The sequence below is a fragment of the Anoplophora glabripennis genome, unplaced genomic scaffold (genome assembly GCF_000390285.2).
Source record: "Anoplophora glabripennis isolate ALB-LARVAE unplaced genomic scaffold, Agla_2.0 scaffold116, whole genome shotgun sequence".
NCBI classification, from domain to species: Eukaryota; Metazoa; Arthropoda; class Insecta; order Coleoptera; family Cerambycidae; genus Anoplophora; species Anoplophora glabripennis.
Window position 1 is genome coordinate 1,130,550 of NW_019416290.1, and position 19,627 is coordinate 1,150,176.

At 37.9% G+C, this 19,627-nt stretch overlaps 1 protein-coding gene across 1 annotated transcript in view; it reads left to right on the plus strand.

The window, feature by feature from the left end:
- Positions 1–17,354, plus strand: part of LOC108906537 (histone-lysine N-methyltransferase ash1) — a 30,073-nt gene extending 12,719 nt beyond the window's left edge. The window contains exons 4-13 of the mRNA XM_018709843.1: positions 6,267–8,382; positions 8,440–9,097; positions 9,308–9,738; positions 10,429–11,051; positions 11,125–11,359; positions 12,198–12,533; positions 12,597–12,801; positions 13,940–14,188; positions 14,258–14,663; positions 16,629–17,354. Of these exons, the coding sequence (XP_018565359.1) occupies positions 6,267–8,382; positions 8,440–9,097; positions 9,308–9,738; positions 10,429–11,051; positions 11,125–11,359; positions 12,198–12,533; positions 12,597–12,801; positions 13,940–14,188; positions 14,258–14,663; positions 16,629–16,778 (5,409 nt within the window). The 3' untranslated portion in view covers positions 16,779–17,354. The remainder of the gene's footprint in view (positions 1–6,266; positions 8,383–8,439; positions 9,098–9,307; positions 9,739–10,428; positions 11,052–11,124; positions 11,360–12,197; positions 12,534–12,596; positions 12,802–13,939; positions 14,189–14,257; positions 14,664–16,628) is intronic.
- Positions 17,355–19,627: the final 2,273 nt, after the last annotated feature.

Below are 19,627 nucleotides of genomic sequence, written 5' to 3' on the forward strand. Positions count from 1 at the left end.
CGTCTTTAAGATTACAATGACGCTTTCAGAATCATGTTTGGTTGAAAATTAAAGCCAGTACAGAGGCTTAAAGTTCATAACTTTTGGAGCCTCCGTTATAAACAAATAGAATTGTGCGAAAACCATTGCACATTTTAACAATAAATGCGATAGTTATAAACAAATAATAATAGTATAAACTGCGAGATACGGGAAGTGTTATTCCTCGAGGAGAAGAACATGGTCAGCAAGTGAATCTTAATATTGAAGATGCTGCACACCTACAGCGCCCACTTTTGGCACACTTTTGAAGTATGACAAAACACTCAAGTTGTCATAGGTTTTATAAAATTTTAACAATAAATGCGATAGTTATAAACAAATTAAAAAATGGGTACTTTTCTTGTTTTTTGCAATAACTTTTTTGTTTATTAACCGATTTTAATTTAACAAGTCTCATTTTGTAGATAATTTTATACCTTACAAGTTGTCTGAGAGTCACTTTTTGCTAAAACTTATGCTTTTCCCTGCAATGTGAAAAAACTGTTTTCCTCATTTATTTGTTTAAATAGAAAAGTTAGCTATTGAAATTTTTTGACTCACGAGATGAGAGATGTGTTGTATTATGTTCCTTAGACAATTTTACAATAATCTCGCGGATAGGAATTTTTTCGAGTAAAAATTTTATTTGCCTGGTATATTAATCTAGCCTGCTGATGTGAACAGAATTTGGTCAATTTTGATATCGAAAAAGTCAGGATTTCGTTTCAACTGTTTCTCCCTCAAATAATTAACGAAAATGGAGCACGAAAAAATGCATAGAAGCCATGTTGTGACGTCATAGCATACTTTAAGTACTGTTTATCGCAATATCAACATTTAGGGGTTAGATATTTTTTGCATGCCTACATTTCTGGTATCGCAGAACACTGTTTGACAACATTTGATATATTGTCTAGAATTTAATTTGAATTACAAGATACACATCTCGGAGGGGATTATAAGAAGCTCGACTCGTGCAGTTCGCGCCCGCCCCGAGCAACTCGGCATCGCGGACCATTGCTCTCATATTACCCCGCCTTAATTAATTATTACAAACTATGAACACTTTTTACGTATCGCGCTCGCTCGGATACCGAGTCCGTTTCAACGGATGCCAGATAATTTCATTTTTATTGGATGCCTTTTTTTTACGATTACGTAATTATACTTCTCGACGATTTTTTTGACGGTTTTCGCCAATGCCTTTGCTGTAGCTCGGGCATATTTCTGCTCGAGTTCAGAGCAATCGAAAATGTGGAAAAAATTATAACATTTATTCATAAAACTTCAAGTTTGGCATAGCCAACTCGCTCATAGTAGCCACCGGATTTTGATTGGTATTGATTATCCCTTAGAATATTAAGGGGATTGTACACCCTCAGGGCATATGCAAAAAAATTTGGAGCGCACAATGGACCCAAGTTGACGTTCAATCACACTCGACGCTGGCTCCGCAGGGGGTTCTGTAATGATGACCGCGCCAGATTTGGAATATTTTTCAAAACATAGATGAACTTTTAAAGGAATTAAAGGATTGCAACTGTCAAAAAATTAATCATTTGTTATTACCGATTTCCAAGTAAAATTCCTTTTCTTTTTTGTTTGTTTTGAAAGCAATAAGCCGTCATTGTTGTACCATTATTAAATCGTACTTACGCGTTAACATAAAGACAATATCTGCGATCTCTCGCACCTCTGTATAATAACAATAACTTAACTGGCAAGAACAAATGATCGAAAGGCAGCAAAGTCGGTCGTACGGCATAAAGAGCGAGAGTAAACGCGCTGAGTTTCGTAACACTTAACATTTCATGGTAGTTTTATGGTTTGTTGTCGTTAAGTGGAATGGTGATAATGGCTAAATTATAAATGGCCATTTCGAGCCGAGAATTTTAAGTATCCGGCGAGTTATCCAAAAGGCCTTTGCTTACTGGACTGTAAAGTACGTTCTTGTTGTTTGTTTTACGTACAAGAGAAATTCTACTCCCCCTTGTTAACTTTTTTGACCTTGCGCCTAGGAAAAATATGGCAAAGGCTGAGGTTTCAGGAATTTTAGCTGTAGGGAATACAAATTTAGCTTCTTTTTGTTGTTTAGTCGCGAAAAATGTGAAATTGTTTCTCTGTTCCCAGTTTTTTGTTTCGAAAAGAACACAGAAAACTTTTTTCCTCCGATTTTCCCGAGTTGTTACATCTCTACTCGAGGAAAGCATTTTCTATACCTGCGATTTGTCATGGGAAAAACATTTTTTATGCCTGCGCTTTCCAGGTGACTAATAGGGTGCGTAAATTGAATTCCCAACGACGACGACGCCGGCGACGCCTCGCATGCGGCGCCCGAGGGAAATTATCGGCGCAAAACGTCAAACTGATGAGGGATTAAGGCGGCTGGCGTCGTGCTTAATCTCGAAAGAATAATAAAGTTTACGTTACGACGACTACCATCCAACGTCATGATTGTTATAGTTAAACGACACAACTACTGGGTGTTGCGTAATTTCGCTTGCAATTAATTTTAAATGCCAGTAGCCTGGCAAAGGTCAGGTCGGGAGCCCCAGGTGCGACGGCGTTGTGTTTTGTATGTACAGCTGTTTGGAATCGATAAAATTATAGGTGGTAAGGACTAGGTATCATTCTAATCTCTCGCCGGTAAAGATTACGTCGACGCTAGATTTAAATTAGAAATTGACTTGACACGAATTTACATTTTTAATATATTTTTATTCGACAGAAGTTTTAAACATGTAAAAAGACATGATAGTTTTCAAAGTTATGGAACTCTTTGTTTATTAAAAAATAATTTATATTAGATCTTAATCGTACCCAGCCACTACGAAGACCGCAAATACCCCTTTCGCGTTTCCGGCACATGTACCGCGTCCATAACTCGCGCGTCGTTATTAAATAAAGCAACTGATGCCGAACGGCTCCAAAGCGCGGACATTGGGGCATTGTCTGAATATTTATCGGCATTCCTGGCGTCCTTTCGCGGATACGGCTCGCATTATAAACGGAGAAATACCCGCTGTTTATTATTTTTCCCCATGCCTTATTAAGGCGTTACATAATTTCTATTATTCCAGACAGTTACTGTGACGTCTGTGGGTAGTGGCGTATTTCTTGCTTTGCGCCTTCGGAATGTTTATTACCAGCGGGCACGGTGGGATCGATAAGAGTCGGTTTATCGCCGACGTGATTTAAATCGGCGGCGGCGGGGGGAGTCCGGGAAAGTCCGATGGCCTCGGGTCGGGCGAACTGGTGAAATAGACTTACGCCGTAGGGCGTATAGTGATATGTTGAGGAAACAAAACCAAAGACCAAAATGCAACAGGTGTTTTATTAGTTTCTTCAGTGAAGCGATTAAAATGCATACCTAACTACACTTACGCCCCAGGGTCTTAAAAATCATACGCCTTGGAATTGTAAGTCACAATTAACCAAAGAAGGGATGTAGAATTTAGCAAGTTACTCTCGGTGATAAAACAATAATTTTCATGGTATAAATGTTTACATACGCCCTTGGCGTAAAATATTGATACGCGATATACTTCTATAAAATATTTCGTGTTTGGCAGAAAGCAAATAGTCTTTTTACTATCATTTTCAAAGCATACGTATAATAATTAGGCTTAAGGTCCTAGGGCTTAAAACGGTTTACGCCCTAGAATGGTACCTCGTAATGACGCTGAAGTTTGGCTCCCTATAGCGCAAAATATGCAACTAGTTGCTAAAACATTATTTTGAAATGTTTGTATTCACTTACGCCCTATGGCGTATGTTGATGTGTTCACGAAAAGCTTGCATTGTGTATTGCACGAAGTTACACTTTGAATGTATAGAAATAGACTTACGCCCTAGGGCGTATAGTGATATGTTAAGGAAACAAAACCAAAATGCAACAGGTATTTTATTAGTTTCTTCACTGAAGCGTTTAAAATGCATACCTAACTGCACTTACGCCCCACGGTCTCAAAAATCATACGCCTTGGGATTGATTAGTCAAAATTAACCAAAAAAAGGGATGAAGAACTTAGCAAGTTACATTCGGTGATAAAACAATAATTTTCGTGGTGCAAATAGTTACATACGCCCTTGGGCGTAAATAAATATATCGATACGCGATGTACTTAAGTTCTATAAAATATTTCGTGTTTGATAGAAAGCAAATAGTGTTTTTACTAACATTTTCGAAGCATATGTATAATAATTCGACTTACGGTCCTAGGGCGTAAAACGGTTTACGCCCTAAAAAGGTACTTCTTAATGACGCTGAAGCTTGGCTCCCTATAGCGCAAAATATTATATAACTAGTTGCTAAAATATTATTTTGAAGTGTTTATATTCACTTACGCCCTATGGCGTATGTTGATGTGTTGCACAACGGCAGAAAACACCTACTAGATTAATAAATTATTCCTTTATTTCGAGGGCGGAAACCTGTATATGCCCCAGGGCCTATACTCGCTTCCTGTGCGCTCCATATCATCAAGTTCCTTATAATATTTCGTGTGTTTGTTCGGCACAAAACGAGTCTCCTTCAAGGCAATTAATGTTTCGCACAGCGTAGTAATATTACACATTTGCTTGTGGAAATGTATACTCTTGGGTCTGATCATCTGGCGAGGAGAAATTGTCGGTCTCCTTTTTTTTTTTTGTTGCAGTTTGCGTCACGTTTCTCGAGCAGTCCGAAAAGATAGCGAACACCAGTGATATTCCGCACCATGTGCTCGTTGGTTGGCGGATTGGCGCCATTGTGGGCATTAATTGTCGCTAAGTTAGTACGGGCGTATTGGTTAGTCGTAAAAAAGATAGTGCCGAGTGTTTTGGAATTGTATAGAACAGTTTTTGTGACGGTCTGAGCCTTATTGTTGGTCCGAAAACGTTAAATTTGTTCCTGTGGTTTTAGTTATGTACTTTCCCGAGCTTGATGTGTTTGTTACTTGAAAAATATACAATTCACGGAATTCAAACAGACTTCCGTTATAAATGGACGACGAATTCCTGCACCTTGCGATATCGTGCCTTTCTCAGCGCCCGCACCTGGCTCTCTTATCGCGATATCCCGCTCGAATTTTTTCCGAGCGCCCCCCCGTCAGATGCATATTCAAATGTCGGGTTCTCCCTCGCGTTCTGCACGTTAATAGTCGTGTACTAAAGCCGCGTGCACACACTGTCGGTTCGAGGGAAGGGCGCAACCCTTTTCCACCGTCGGTAGGTGAGTTTACAGCCGCCTGCGGTCGGTATCATTGAATCGTTCTGACAGATTTAATTTTTATTTTAAATAATTTTATACAGTTTTGTAAGATACACGTGTTTTGTTTAAAAAACTATTTTGTAATTCGAAACGTAAAGGTAATTTGTCTCGGAGCCTTTGGCGCATCGCACTCCGCTTCCACCCTTTCCTGCGTGTGCAGCGTGCCCTTTTAGACCCTTTCTAAGGGTCCCCCGATGCAATGGGCGACGCGTCATACTCGCATGTACCCAACAACTTTGCATGAGTTCGGCGAAAGGGGTTCGCTTCGGCCCAAGAGGTCGATATTTGTACTACGTGTGTGCGTGTCTGTCCAATTCGAAGCCCCGTCTGCGGAATCGAAAAAAATCGTAGAAATATCGATCGGGGCCTTATGAATAATTAAAAAAAAAGTTGTAGTGGGTGGTGCTGTTGACTTGACGTTTAATTTATGTGCGGTTTTCCCGCTCTTTCCGTTTCTTTGGAATTGCGGGCCGTTGGAGTCCGTTTCGAGGACGTTAATACGTTTAGCAAACATGGAAGATCCGAGAATATTGAGAATTATTTTGGAAAAGGTTGAATTAGCACTTTAAAAAAGTATATATTGTCGTATTATGCATATTGCAACCACAAAACGATTAATTTTGATGTAGCATGACTTTGCATAAAAAGTTTAGAGATGTTTTGGTAGTTTCTTGGCTAAAGGTGTTTTCTAACTTTTTTGGACAAAATCCTAACTAATTTTAATATTGTAAACACGAGTTATATCCCTACTTTTATAGTATTTTTCTAGTAAAATAATTACAAAGTATATTCGTAAAAGATTTTTTCTCTTTTGCAACAAAATGTAATAAAAAGCCAGTTTACTGCTATATGTTGAAAAGTGTGGTAAAAACAAACTTTATATAAAAGAAAAATAAATATAGTTACCTGTTCATGCTTCTCTTTAAAATCTGTAAAGAATGTTAAAAAAAAAATGGAATCAAAGTTCCACACTTACGATCCCTTCTTCTTCCAGATGGCCTCGTTGCCCCTATCCCGGGGTTCCACCTACTCCAGCTCGGACTCGGACGAGTCCGACGCTGACAGCGCGATGCTGGCCTCTTGCAGCCTCCAGGAGATCCGCCAGGAGGACCTAGCCGCCATCCTGCCCGATCAGCAGGAGATAGACGCCTTCAACGACTTCGAATGCAACCGTACCGACAAGAACTCCCCGGCAGCTGGCGATATGTCCGGCTCGGACATGGAACTACCCCAACAAGCCGTCAACGCTCTCATACAGAGAACGACGGAGAGTTCCAGCGAGGGAGAGACGCACGCTCCCCCGAATCCGAGTAGTTTGTACGCCAACAGCCTCCTACAGCAGTTCGTGGTGCAAACGCAGATGTTAAACGCTCCCTGCCCGCCTATTCCCAGTGTTAGTGATAGCTTGAAGCCCCCGGTGCTGCCTTTGAACAACGTAGACGCGCAGGGGGGTAAGACGGAGAACGATAGCGGGAAGAGACGGAGGGGAAGACCGAAGAAGGGCGACAAGGATGCGAAGAACTCGGAGAAGTCTCAAGAGTACTGCGGTAACCCTAACGTTTCGCCGGACTCCGGCATACAGAACAGCCCGGATCACGTATCGAGCCCCGAACCCGCCCTATCGCCCAACATCAAACAAAAAAGTGTAACGACGAAAGACGAAGCTAAGAAAATTGAAAAACCGGTTGTTAAAAATGCAAACAAAAGTGAAAAACCAGTGACCAAAGCAATGAAAACGGTGTTAAACGTGAATAAAACAAAGGAAATCAACAAAATCCCAGTGACAGCCAATCGTTTCGATAGAGTTCTCTACGCAAACGCGGACCGAGTCTTGTATCCGCCAAGAAGGAAACCGGGAAGACCTGCAGCTATCAGGAAGGGCCCCGGGAGGCCTCCCAAGAACCGACCGGTGGCCGTCGGGCCACTCGAGGCGAAACCCACAGAAAAAACAGTTGAAAAGCCCTCCCGTGTGCCTAAAACCAAACTCAGGACTCGCACGGTGCTATCGGCGAAAAACAAACTCGAGATAAAGAGCAAGTTTCAAACATTGAAGGTCCCGAAGCTCATGCACAGCCGGCACAAGCACAAGAAACACAAGAAGTACAAATTCAAGATCCTGAAGCCGATAACGGCGAGCGATCCGAAAATCAACCTCGAAATCGACAAGTTGATAGCGGATTTCGTGAAGTGCTGCGCCATCGCCACGAAACAGCCCAAGGAGAACGTCCCGGAGCAGTTCCTGAAGACCCTGAAGAAGGTGACGAAGAAGAGGAAGACCGTCGAGCACGCCGAGAAGAAAAAGAAGAAACAAAGCGTTAACACGACCGTTAACAAGGTCAATAACTGTAACGAGCAACGTTTGCCGTTGAAGAAGAGACATTACCACCTGGTGAGCAGCAACGATAGCAAAAACGAAACGGAAGAGATTAAAGTCGAGCCCGAGGACAACGCCGAGGTTAAGAATAAAATTAAGCAAAGTTTCGGTACAGGAAAAGTGGAGAAATTCAAGGCGGGCGCCAGCACTCCCAAACCCGAGCCTCAAAAATCGCCGGTCGCCGCTAAATACGTGCCGGTGATCAAAACGAACGTCACGTCTCCGAAAGCGACTCATTTAAACAACAACGAGTACGAGGTGAAAGAGACGAGCACCAAAGCCGTAGGAAGTCACATAGACGAGGCTATCGAGGCCTGCATCAACCGTTTCTCAGACGAGAAAGTCTCTCCCGCCGTAGTGAAAACCGACGAGGAAAAACCGGGAGAAAAGTTGAACTCCAGCAACGGCTCCATCACGGCTACCACCCCCAAGAAGAGACACAGGTTGGAAATGGCGAATACCCCGGAAAAAAAGACCAGCTCGACGGTTAAGACGGAACCGAGTCCGACCTTTGTCGAGGAAAAGCTGAAGCCGCAGGTCACGATAGAATCGTACATTACCGAGCTGAAGGCGAAGCGGAATCTCATCCCGAAATCGAACGTGACGATGGAGGAAATAACGGAAGAAGTCAATGTTAAGGAGAAAGTCCTGACGGTCGATAACGAGCAGAACGTAGTGACGTCCCCAGAATCGTCGAAAAAGAAAGTCAGGAAAAGAAGAGCCATAAACAGGACAGGTGAGTGCATATTCTCATAAAAAAACCGATTACGAATTCACTTATTTAAACTTGCAGGGTTTCCCACCGTTAAGAAGAAAAAAAAGAAGCAGCTGGTCCTAGAATCGACCGTCTTAGAAACTAAAGAACCCCTCCCGGCTAATACCTGCGACCGCGTGCCCAAGGAAGGCGAGGAGTACACCAAATTCGTGCAACGCACCGAGATACCGAACCTAACCCTAGACAAGACCAAGATCGAGGACTGCCCGTCCAAGTGGGAGCTGATGAGCGAATGCGAGAGTCTCCCCCAGGACGAGAGGACGGAGTTCGAAGATGATCTGAAGCCAGAAAGGATGACCTTAAGGCAACGGGATTCCTCACCTGCAACGTCTGTCGATACTAGGATCAGCGAGCGCAGCAAAACCAAGCTGGACGATCCCGAGTTGGACTTGGAGATGTCGCTGGAGTCCAGCATAGAACGGCTGAGGTCCAGGCTGGAAGAGAGGAGGAAACGGAAGAGGAGCAAAGACAAACTATTGGATCTCAACGGTTATCCAAAACGGAAGGTTAGGGACGTGTCGCCTGCTAGTAGTATCGAGCCGTTGATCGAGAGACGTATTAAAGACGAGAGAGCGTCCGCTTCTGGAGACGAGATGAGGAAGTGTAAAAAAGCACCTAGGTGGAGGAAGAAGTATCTCGTTGCCGGGCTCTTCTCAGATTACTACAAAGAAGATGAGTAAGTACAATAAACTTTCCGTTTCAAAATTCTGTCGGTAAAACTTTCGGTGAATTATAAAACTTTCTGTTTCAAAATCTCAAACTTAACATTTTCATTGGATTTTCTGTTAATCCTAAATAAAACCTTCTTATAAAACAAAACTTTCTTGTAAAACTTTCCGAAATCTCGTCATAATACTTTCAGCATAACCATAAAATTTGTTTTTAGTGAGACAGTCCGCCAGAAGCGCACGGAGAACGCCCAGAAATCCTCCCGCCTCACCTACAACCCGTCGGAACACCCATACGGCCTCCTCCCGCCCCCCTACCACTGCGGCAAGTACCTGCGCTGCCGCAAGCTTCCATTCCAGCTTCCGTTCGATCTCTGGTGGCAGCACACCCATTCCCAGCTGCCGGGCAGGGACATCGTCCCGTCTTGGAACTACAGAAAGATCCGCACTAACGTGTACAACGTCAAGACGACGACGGGCACCTGCGAGCCCCAACCGTGCAACTGCAAGCCTTCCAGCAACTGCGGCGACGATTGCATCAATCGTTTGGTGTTGTCCGAGTGTCCCGCCAGCCACCGGTGCCAGAACCAGAGGATACAGAGGCACGAGTGGGCTCCCGGTCTGGAGAAATTCATGACGGAGTCTAAGGGTGAGTGGAAATATGAAATTGGATAAAACTTTCTTAATTTTGGTAAAACTTTCTAAATGCATTTAACATTAATTTAAAATTTTTCAGTCCCTTTTGAAATTAAATTCATGCCTCTTTTTAATATATTAATTGTTCTGTATCAAGTTACACCTTTAACTATATTTTTTTTAGTAGAATAAAACTTTCTAAACGTATTTGAAAACTAAATACATAGAATTTTCAAATACTTTGGGTGATTCTACATAGAATTAGACTGTTAACTGACTTTTAATAAAATAAAACTTTCTTAACTCCTAATTATATAAAAAACTAAATACATAGAATTTTCAAATACTTTGGGTGATTCTACATAGAATTAGACTGTTAACTGACTTTTAATAAAATAAAACTTTCTTAACTCCTAATTATATAAAACTTTGTGTGTTAGAAAATTAAATACATAGAATTTTCAAATATTTTGGGTGATTCTACATAAAATTAGACTGTTAACTGGCTTTTAATAAAATAAAACTTTCTTAACTCTTAATTATATAAAACTTTCTAAGATCACTTTAAATATTAAATTCATGGATATTTTCAAAATTTTATATAAAAATTATGTCATTTAAAGGGATATGTTTCTGTGTAAAATAAAACTTTCCAAACTATATCATTTTATGTAAAATTTGACCTTGGGATGTGTTTTGATAGGTTGGGGTGTCAGAACGAAGCTTCCCATAAAAACCGGTGAATTCATCCTCGAGTACGTCGGAGAAGTGGTGGCGGATCAGGAATTCAAGGAACGCATGGGCACCATCTACGTCCAGGACACGCACCACTATTGCCTGCACCTAGACGGCGGCCTGGTGATAGACGGGCATCGGATGGGAGGGGACGGGCGCTTCGTCAACCACTCCTGCGCCCCGAACTGCGAGATGCAAAAGTGGTCCGTCAACGGTCAGTTCCGGATGGCCCTGTTCGCCCTCCGAGACATCCACGCTGGCGAAGAACTGACGTACGACTACAACTTCTCGCTCTTCAACCCGGCGGAAGGTCAGGAGTGCAAGTGCGGCAGCGAGCTGTGCAGGGGGGTGATCGGCGGGAAGTCTCAGAGGGTGAGGCAGCTCCCTGAACCGAGTACGGTCAAGAATCCCGGGAGGGTTGGCAGGCCGAGGAAGACGGAGGCCAAGAAGAAGGCGAGCAGCAGCAAGGAGGTGGAGAAACCGCCAGCTGCCGCCCAGGTCTTGCCTCAGATCCAGGTCAAACCGATGAGCCACCAGCAGAAGTGCTTTATTTTGGAGCATCACTGCTTCCTGCTGAGAAATTTGACGAAAGTGAGTAGCTTTCGGTGAAAACGATCACGTGACAACTTTTCTATGACCAACCGACTTTTTTTCTTGTTGTTAGGTTAGGAAAGTTCGGGACAGGTCGTTGAGCACTACGGCCCTGGCGATTTCTAGACAGCAAACCGCCACCCCGACGGACACCAGCGCCTTCATGAACCACCTCAACGCCTTGCAGAAACCCAGAAATATGAAGACGAGGAGGCTCGCCCAGGCCGAAGATGATCCCGAATTGAACAAAACTGTCAAACTAGCTGCCCTCCTCAAAGATATTTGGTCGGTGGTTATCAGCACAAAAGGTAAGACTTTCCTTATATTTAAAATAGTTCTTATTTGAAAATTAAATTCATAAAATTTTCAAATATTTCAGCCATTTCATTTAAAATGTCTCAATAAAATTAAACTTTCCGAACGCGTTTAATAACCTATAAAACTTTCTAAGTTTGAAAATTAAAATTTGTGGTTATTCTGTATAAAAATTGGACTTTCTAATGTACTTCTGTATAAAATAAAACTTTCCGAACTCGTTTAATTAACCTATAAAACTTTCTAAGGTTGAAAATTAAAATTTGTGAATATTCTGTGCAAAAATTGGACTTTCTAATGAACTTCTGCATAAAATAAAACTTTCCGAACTCGTTTAATAACCTATAAAATTTTCTGTTTGAAAATTAAAATTTGTGGATATTCTGTATAAAAATAGGACTTTCTAATATACTTCCGTAAAAATAAAACTTTCTGAACTCGTTTAATAACAACCTATAAAACTTTCTATATTTGAAAATTAAAATTTGTGGATATTCTATATAAAAATTGGACTTTCTAATGTATTTCTGTAAAAAATAAAACTTTCCGAACTCGTTTAATAACCTATAAAACTTTCTAAGTTTGAAAATTAAAATTTGTGGATATTCTGTATAAAAATTGGACTTTTTAATGTACCTCTGTATAAAATAAAACTTCAAACTTTTAAAATTTGCATATATTTTTCAAATATTAATCTAAAAACTTGTTTTTTTAAATTTTTTTCTAATATAAAACTTTCCTTGTTGAAAAATTTTTTTTTCTGAATGTGTTTTAGGTGTGAGAAGGAAGCTTCCGATACGTTGAACCTAACCTAATTATATTTCCTTTCAGATGAAAAAGGCGAGCAGATGAGCGCCCCCTTCATGACGATGCCTTCCAAGCGCAAGGTGCCGGAGTACTACACCCGCATCGCCAACCCCATAGACCTCGTCACGATAGAGCAGAACATAGCGACGGGGGTCTACAAGACCCCCAACAGCTTCGACGAGGATTTCAACAAGCTCTTCCGCAACTACATCAGGTTCTACGGGCGGACGAGCGACGTTGGAATCTGCGCCGCCAAGCTCAAGAAGATCTATGCCGAGTCGAAACGGCAGAGCCTCCACAAGCTCGAGGATGCCCTAGGCGAGAAACCTCCGCCTAATTTCGTTTCGAATAGGAAGAAAAGTATGCGGGAAACGTTTTTATTTTGCTTCTAGCGATGTTTTAATTCGATTTTTTTCTTTTCAGATGAAGAGGAGGACATAATAAGGTGTATATGCGGCATACCGAGGGATGAGGGCTTGATGATACAGTGCGAGCGTTGCTTGGTGTGGCAGCACTGCGAGTGTGTCAAGGCCGACGCGTCGGCCCCGAGTTATCACTGTGAAATATGCGTGCCGAGGCCTGTGGACTACGAGATACCTTTGGATGAGTTTACGGAGCATGGGCACAGGTAAAGAATCAAACATTAATTTATGAGAAAACTCCCTGAAATTTTGAAACTTTCTCTTTGTTCTGATTTGGTAAAACTTTCCAGGAATTAAGGTTGTTATTTTGTAAAACTTTCTTTAATTGAGACTCTGTTTTAAAGCTTCAAATCAATAAGATTTTCCAGTCATGTAAAATATTTTTTTCATAATACCTGTTTACTTTTCAAATCATGTTTTCTTTCTCGTTTTTCAGAATGTCGAAACTTTTGGTACAAAATTCCAAAATTCAATAAAACTTTCCAATTAAAACTTTTCAGTTGGTTCTTTCTTAAAGCTTTTGTTTTAGGTGATAGCTTCATTTTAAAATTTCATTTCAGTAAAACTCAAGAATTTCGATTGTTCCATTATTTTTTTCAAAAAAAATTAGTGAAATTTTCAATCATAACTTTTATATCAAACTTTGATAAAAATTCCAATTAAATCTTTATTTTTCCGTTTCAATATTTTAAAATTTCATTTCAATAAAACTTTCCAAGAATTAATGTTCAGTTTTCTTGTAAAACTTTCTTTAAGTGAAACTTTCTGTTTTAAAACTTCAAATCAATAAGATTTTCCAGTCATGTAAAATATTTCTTTCAAAAAACCTGTCTACTTTTCCAATCATGTTTTCTTTCTCGTTTTTCAGACTGTCGAAACTTTTGGTACAAAATTCCAATTCAATAAAACTTTCCAAGAATTAAAACTTAGTTATTTCTTTGTTAAAGTTTTTGTTTAGGCGAGATAGCTTCGTTTTAAAATTTCAGTTCAATAAAACTCGAGAATTTCAATTGTTTCATTACTTCTTTTAAAAAAGTCTAGAAACATTTTCAGTCATAACTTTTGTATGAAACTTCGATAAAAATTTCAATTAAATATTTATTTTTCCGTTTCAATATTTTAAAACTTAATTTCAATAAAACTTTCCAAGAATTAATGTTCATTTAACTTTTCATTTTGCAAACAATCAAAACATATGAAAACTGTTATAAAATTCCAGTTTGGTAAAACTCCAAGAAATAAAATTCAATTCTTTTGTAAAACTTTCCTTAAATGAAACTTTCCAGTCTTGTTCAGAGAATCAAAGCATGTTCTCTCTTTTAATGATAATATCTAATTTCCCAGGTACTACATGACCCTCATGAGAGGCGAACTGCAACTGAGACAAGGCGACACCGTGTATGTCCTGCGCGACATCCCCATAGAGGGCACCGACCGCAAACACACGTACGACACAATCGGCAAGATCGAGTACGCCGACCTCGACATATTCCGCATAGAGAGGCTATGGAAAGAGTCCAGCACGGGACGGAGGCTGGCGTACGGCCACCACTACCTGCGGCCGCACGAAACCTACCACGAACCCACCAGAAAGTAAGTCATAGCACCTCGAGGACCACCTCAACTACTTTTTTCAATGATTTATATCACGATTTTTTTCAGATTCTTCCCGAACGAGGTGATGCGGGTGCCCCTGTACGAGGCCGTGCCCGTCGAGCTCGTCATCTCCCACTGCTGGGTGATGGACCTGAACACATTCTGTAAGGGTCGGCCGATCGGCGCCCCCGAGGAGCACATCTACATCTGCGAGTATCGCGTCGACAAGGGGGCCAAGATGTTCAGCAAGGTGTCCAAGAACAAGTTCCCGGTCTGCACCAAGAGTTTCGCATTCGAGAGGTTCGAGACGAGGCTGAAGATCTCCCGGACGTATACTCCGCACGACGTAGACGCCGCCCTGATGAAGGGCGGGGGGAGGAAGCAGAAAAACGAAGAGGTGCACCATCCTCCGGCTATCCCCGTCCTTAGGGACATGGTCGGCGCGGTGCCTGTCTTGCCGCCGGTGATTCGGGTGAGGAACTTTCAATATTTTTTAGTTCTTAGGAAGTTTTATTGATTTTGAATTTTAAAAGAAAGTTTTAATAAAGATTGGGAAAATTGAGGATAGTGTAATTGCAATTTTGTATCAAATTTAGTATAACAGATTTAACTCTGAAAAATGGGAAAATATGATTTGAAAATGTTGAAATTTTCAAATAAATTTCTTTAAAAAGGAAGTTTTTAAAAAAATAACGAACTTTAATTCTAGGAAGGTTTTATTGGAGTGAAATTTTAATTATCACTTCCATAAAACTTTCTTTTCAGTGAAACTTTCCATTTGATGCAACAAAACTTTCCGAAAATTTAAAACTGAAAATTGGGAATATATTATTTGAAAATGTAAAAATTTTCAAGTGAATTTCCTTAAAAAGGAAGTTTTTTTAAAAATAACCAGCATTTTCATATTAGGAAAGTTTTACTAGAATGAAATTTTTAAACAGGGTTGTAGGTTTAATTATCGCTTCCATAAAACTTTCTTTTCAGTAAAACTCCATTTGGCGCAATAAAACTCCAAAAATTTAAAACTGAAAATTAGAAAAATATGATTTGAAAATGTTGAAATTTTCAAGTAAATTTCTTTAAAAAGGAAGTTTTTTGAAAAATAACCAGCATTTCAATTCTGGGAAGTTTCATTGGAATTAAATTTTAAAAAAGTTTAAATTATCGCTTGCATAAAACTTTCTCTTCAGTTAAATCAATAAACCTTTCCAAAATTTAAAACTGAAAAATGGGAAAATATGATTTGAAAATGTTGAAATATTAAAATGAATTTCTAGAAAAAGGAAGTTTTTTGAAAAAATAACCATAATTTGAATTCTAGGAAAGTTTTATTGGTATGAAATTTTTTAAATAAGGTTTAATGGTCGCTGCCATATAACTTTCTTTCCAGTGAAATTTTCCATTTGATTCAATAAAACTTTCCATAAATTTAAAACGAAAAAAAAATGATTTGAAAATGTTGAAATTTTCAAATAAATTTCTATAAAAAGGAAGTTTTTTGAAAAAATAACCATAATTTTAATAAAATTACAAAAATTTAAAACTGAAAAATGGGAAAATATAATTTGAAACTTGAAATTTTCAAATAAATTTATAAAAAAAAAATTTTGAAAAAATAACCATAATTTTAATTCTAGTAAAGTTTTATTGGTATGAAATTTTGTAAACAATGTTTAATTCTCGTTTCCATAAAACTTTCCAGAAATGTAAATTCTTCGGTAACAGATTTAACTATTTGAAAAATGTGTAAATATATGGTGTACAAGGTTTAATTATCACTTCCATAAAACTTTCTTTTCAGTGAAACTGCATTTGATTCAATAAAACTCCAAAAATTTAAAACTGAAAAATGTGAAAATATGATCTGAAAATGGAAATTTTCAAATAAATTTCTATAAAGGAAGTTTTTTGAAAGACATAACCATAATTTTAATAATAAAACTCCAAAAATTTAAAACTAAACAATGGGAAAATATGATTTGAAAATGTTGAAATTTTCAAGTTTTTTGAAAAAATAACCATCCATTTAATTCTAGGAAAGTTTTATTGGTATGAAATTTTTTAAACAAGGTTTATTGATCGCTTCCATAAAACTTTCTTTCCAGTGAAACTTTCCATTTCATTCAATAAAACTTTCCAGAAATTTAAGTTCTTCAGTAACAGATTTGATTCTTTGATAAACGGGTAAATATGATTTGCAAATATTGAAATTTCCATACACACTTCTTTGAAAAGGAAGTTTTTTGAAAAATAATTCTAGGAAAGTTTTATTGGAATGAAATTTTAGAACAGTTTAATTATCGCTTCCATAAAACTTTTTTTTCGGTGATACTGTCCTTTTTTACCTTTATTAAACAAGTTTCCTCCTTATTTTTATCGGTCGTTTCTAAAAAATCGTTTCCATTTCACGATTCGACGTAATGTGGCTTTGTTCCAGACACCCGTCGAGCAGAAGGCGAGACTAAACAAGATACTGTTGAATCTCCTGGGCAAGATGCCCACGAAGCAGGTCCTGGACGTGTCGTACCTCCTGGAAGGCGGACGACGCAGGAAGAAGCAGTCGGAGAACGTCAGCGGTGGCAAATAACGCCCCGCTGGCCATTGCTGTTGAATTGGGTGATATTTTTAGATATTTCTCTATTATGTTTTACAGAAGGATTAAGTAGGATGTTAACTTTTAGTGCCGTCGAGTCCCGATGCCGGGGCGTCGCGTGAGTTGTTCTGTTTTCTCACTTGGTAATTTTAACGGCTAGTCATAGTGTTGTTAATAATTTTATTGGCGGCGGCCGCCGATTATTTATTTGTACATAAAAACTGTTGCTTATATTGTCGGTGACGATTGGATTCTATCGGAGGTAATTTCTAGGGTACAAATTTTATCGTTTTCGAGATGACAAGTTCGCTTTATTATCAATTACGATTCCATTTTTTTTACAGAACGGTATTATCTTTAAATTAATTTTTAAACTCTTTTATTTTTAATTGTACATATTTTATTTTTCTAAGTTTTACTATTTATTACACTTAATTTATTCAGTGGAACTTTTAGGTTAGTTTTTCTTGCCTGACTAGGAAGTAAGGATTTAATAACACTATATTAATCAATGTTTATATCACGCTAGGATATATATACTTTTTATCATTAATAAAGTTGTTATATTTTCTAAGTTGGTACCGTATTTCTTCCAGACCGATCCATTTACCTTCCTAGAACAAAATTTTCCCTAGTTTAGTCCCAGTTTCCAGCTTAGGTGTTTCCTTTTGTGTCGTATGTGTGCAATTTATACTCTGATGCCGGGAGTAGAGTCGAACACATAAAAAAAACAATTTTGACAACCTTTTAACGCGATAAAACAATTTCTTAATTCTCCACATGCGTTTTTTTTCTAGTTTAGTCGCAGTTTCCACCTTAGGCGTTTCCTTTTGTGTCATATGCGTGCGGTTTATACTCCGATGCTAAAGTTTTACTGGTATGAAATTTTTTAAACAAGGTTTAATTATCGTTTCCATAAAACTTTCTTTCCAGTGAAACTTTCCATTTGATTCAATAAAACTTTCCAGAAATTTAAATTCTTTGGGAACTATTTGAAGAATGGGAAAATATGATTTGAAAGTATTGAAATTTTCAAACTTCTTTAAAAATGAAGATTTTGAAAAATAACCAATTTTAATTCTAGGATGGTTTGGAATTAAATTTTAAAACAATTCATTTTCAATTATCGCTTCCATAAAACTTTCTTTTCAGTGAAACTGCATTTGATTCAATAAAACTTTCCAAATATTTAAAAATGAAAAATTTGAAAATGTGGAAATTTTCAAATAAATTTCTATAAAGGAAGTTTTTTAGAAAATAATCATAATTTTAATAATAAAATTTTCCAAAAATTGAAAACTCAAAAATGGGAACATATGATTTGAAAATGTTGAAGTTTTTTGAAAAAATAACCATAATTTTAATTCTAGGAAAGTTTTATTGGTATGAAATTTTTTATACAAGGTTTAATGAGCACTTCCATAAAACTATCTTTCCAGTGAAACTTTCCATTTGTTAAAATAAAACTTTCCAGTTTAAATTCTACGATAACAATTTGATTCTTTGAAAAACGGGAAAATATGATTTGAAAATATTGAAATTTTCTACAAACTTTTTGGAAAAGGAAGTTTTTTGAAAAAAAAAAATTCTAATAAAGCTCCAAAAATTTAAAACTCAAAAATGGGACAATATGATTTTTGAAAATGAAATGAATTTTGAAATTTTCAAATAAATTTCTATAAAATGTAAGTTTTTTGAAAAAATAACCAGAATTTTAATTCTAGGAAAGATTTGTTAGAATGACATTTTGTAAACAAGCTTTAATGATTGCTTCCATGAAACTTTCTTTCCCATGAAACTTTCCATTTGATTAAATAAAACTAGAAATTTAAATTCTTTCGTAACAGATTTGATTATTTGAAAAACTGGAAAATATGATTTGAAAATATTAAAATTTTCATACAAACTTCTTTGAAGAGGTAGTTTTTTAAAAAAATACATAATTTTAATAAAACTCCAAAAATTTAAAACTCAAAAATGGGAAAATATGATCTGAAAATGTTGAAATTTTCAAATAAATTTCTATAAAATGGAAGTTTTTTGAAAAAATAATCATTATTTTCCAAGAAAGTTTTATTGGTATGAAATTTTGTAAACAAGGTTAATGATCGCTTCCATACAACTTTCTTTCCAGCGAAACTTTCCATTTGATTCACAACAATTTATTTATTCTCCACTTGCGTTTTTTTTCTAGTTTAGTCCCAGTTTCCAGCTTAGGCATTTCCTTTCGTGTCATGTGCGTGCGATTTATACTCCGACGCCGGGAGTAGAGTCAAACACATCAAAGAACGATTTTAACCATTTTTTAAAGCGATAAAATAATTTCTTTATTCTCTACACAGAAATTGTAATGTGCTGTTCATTTCGCATTGTGTTCCATCGTTACAAACCCTATTTCTTTTTGCATACAAAAGATGAACAATGCTGCGTAATTTCATGTTCCGTTGTGTGCAAGTCGGTAATACGTATTATTTTCACGTTTTAGTTAATCCCCGGTGTTTTTAAAAATGGAATTGCGAGTAAGTGCAAGGTATACTTTTAAAGTGACCAGGGAGAGAAGTTTTCGCGTACCGTTTATTAAGGATTGCATCGAACACAGAAAAATATCAGGTGAGTTTTGTTCGGAAATTTATTTTTTTTAGTACGCCGGTTAAATGGTATGCTTGTCCCGATTGAAAAAAGGAATTTTTAATATCGAAAATAACCTTTAACTGTTTAATATTGAGCACGATTTTTTTTTTGTGAAAATTCCTTTTCCGAAGATGAAAGAGCTTTCACGGGATTCGGCAAGAGGTCAACTTCAAAGGTCGTCTAGGGGTCAAAAACACATTTTAGAAAAAAAC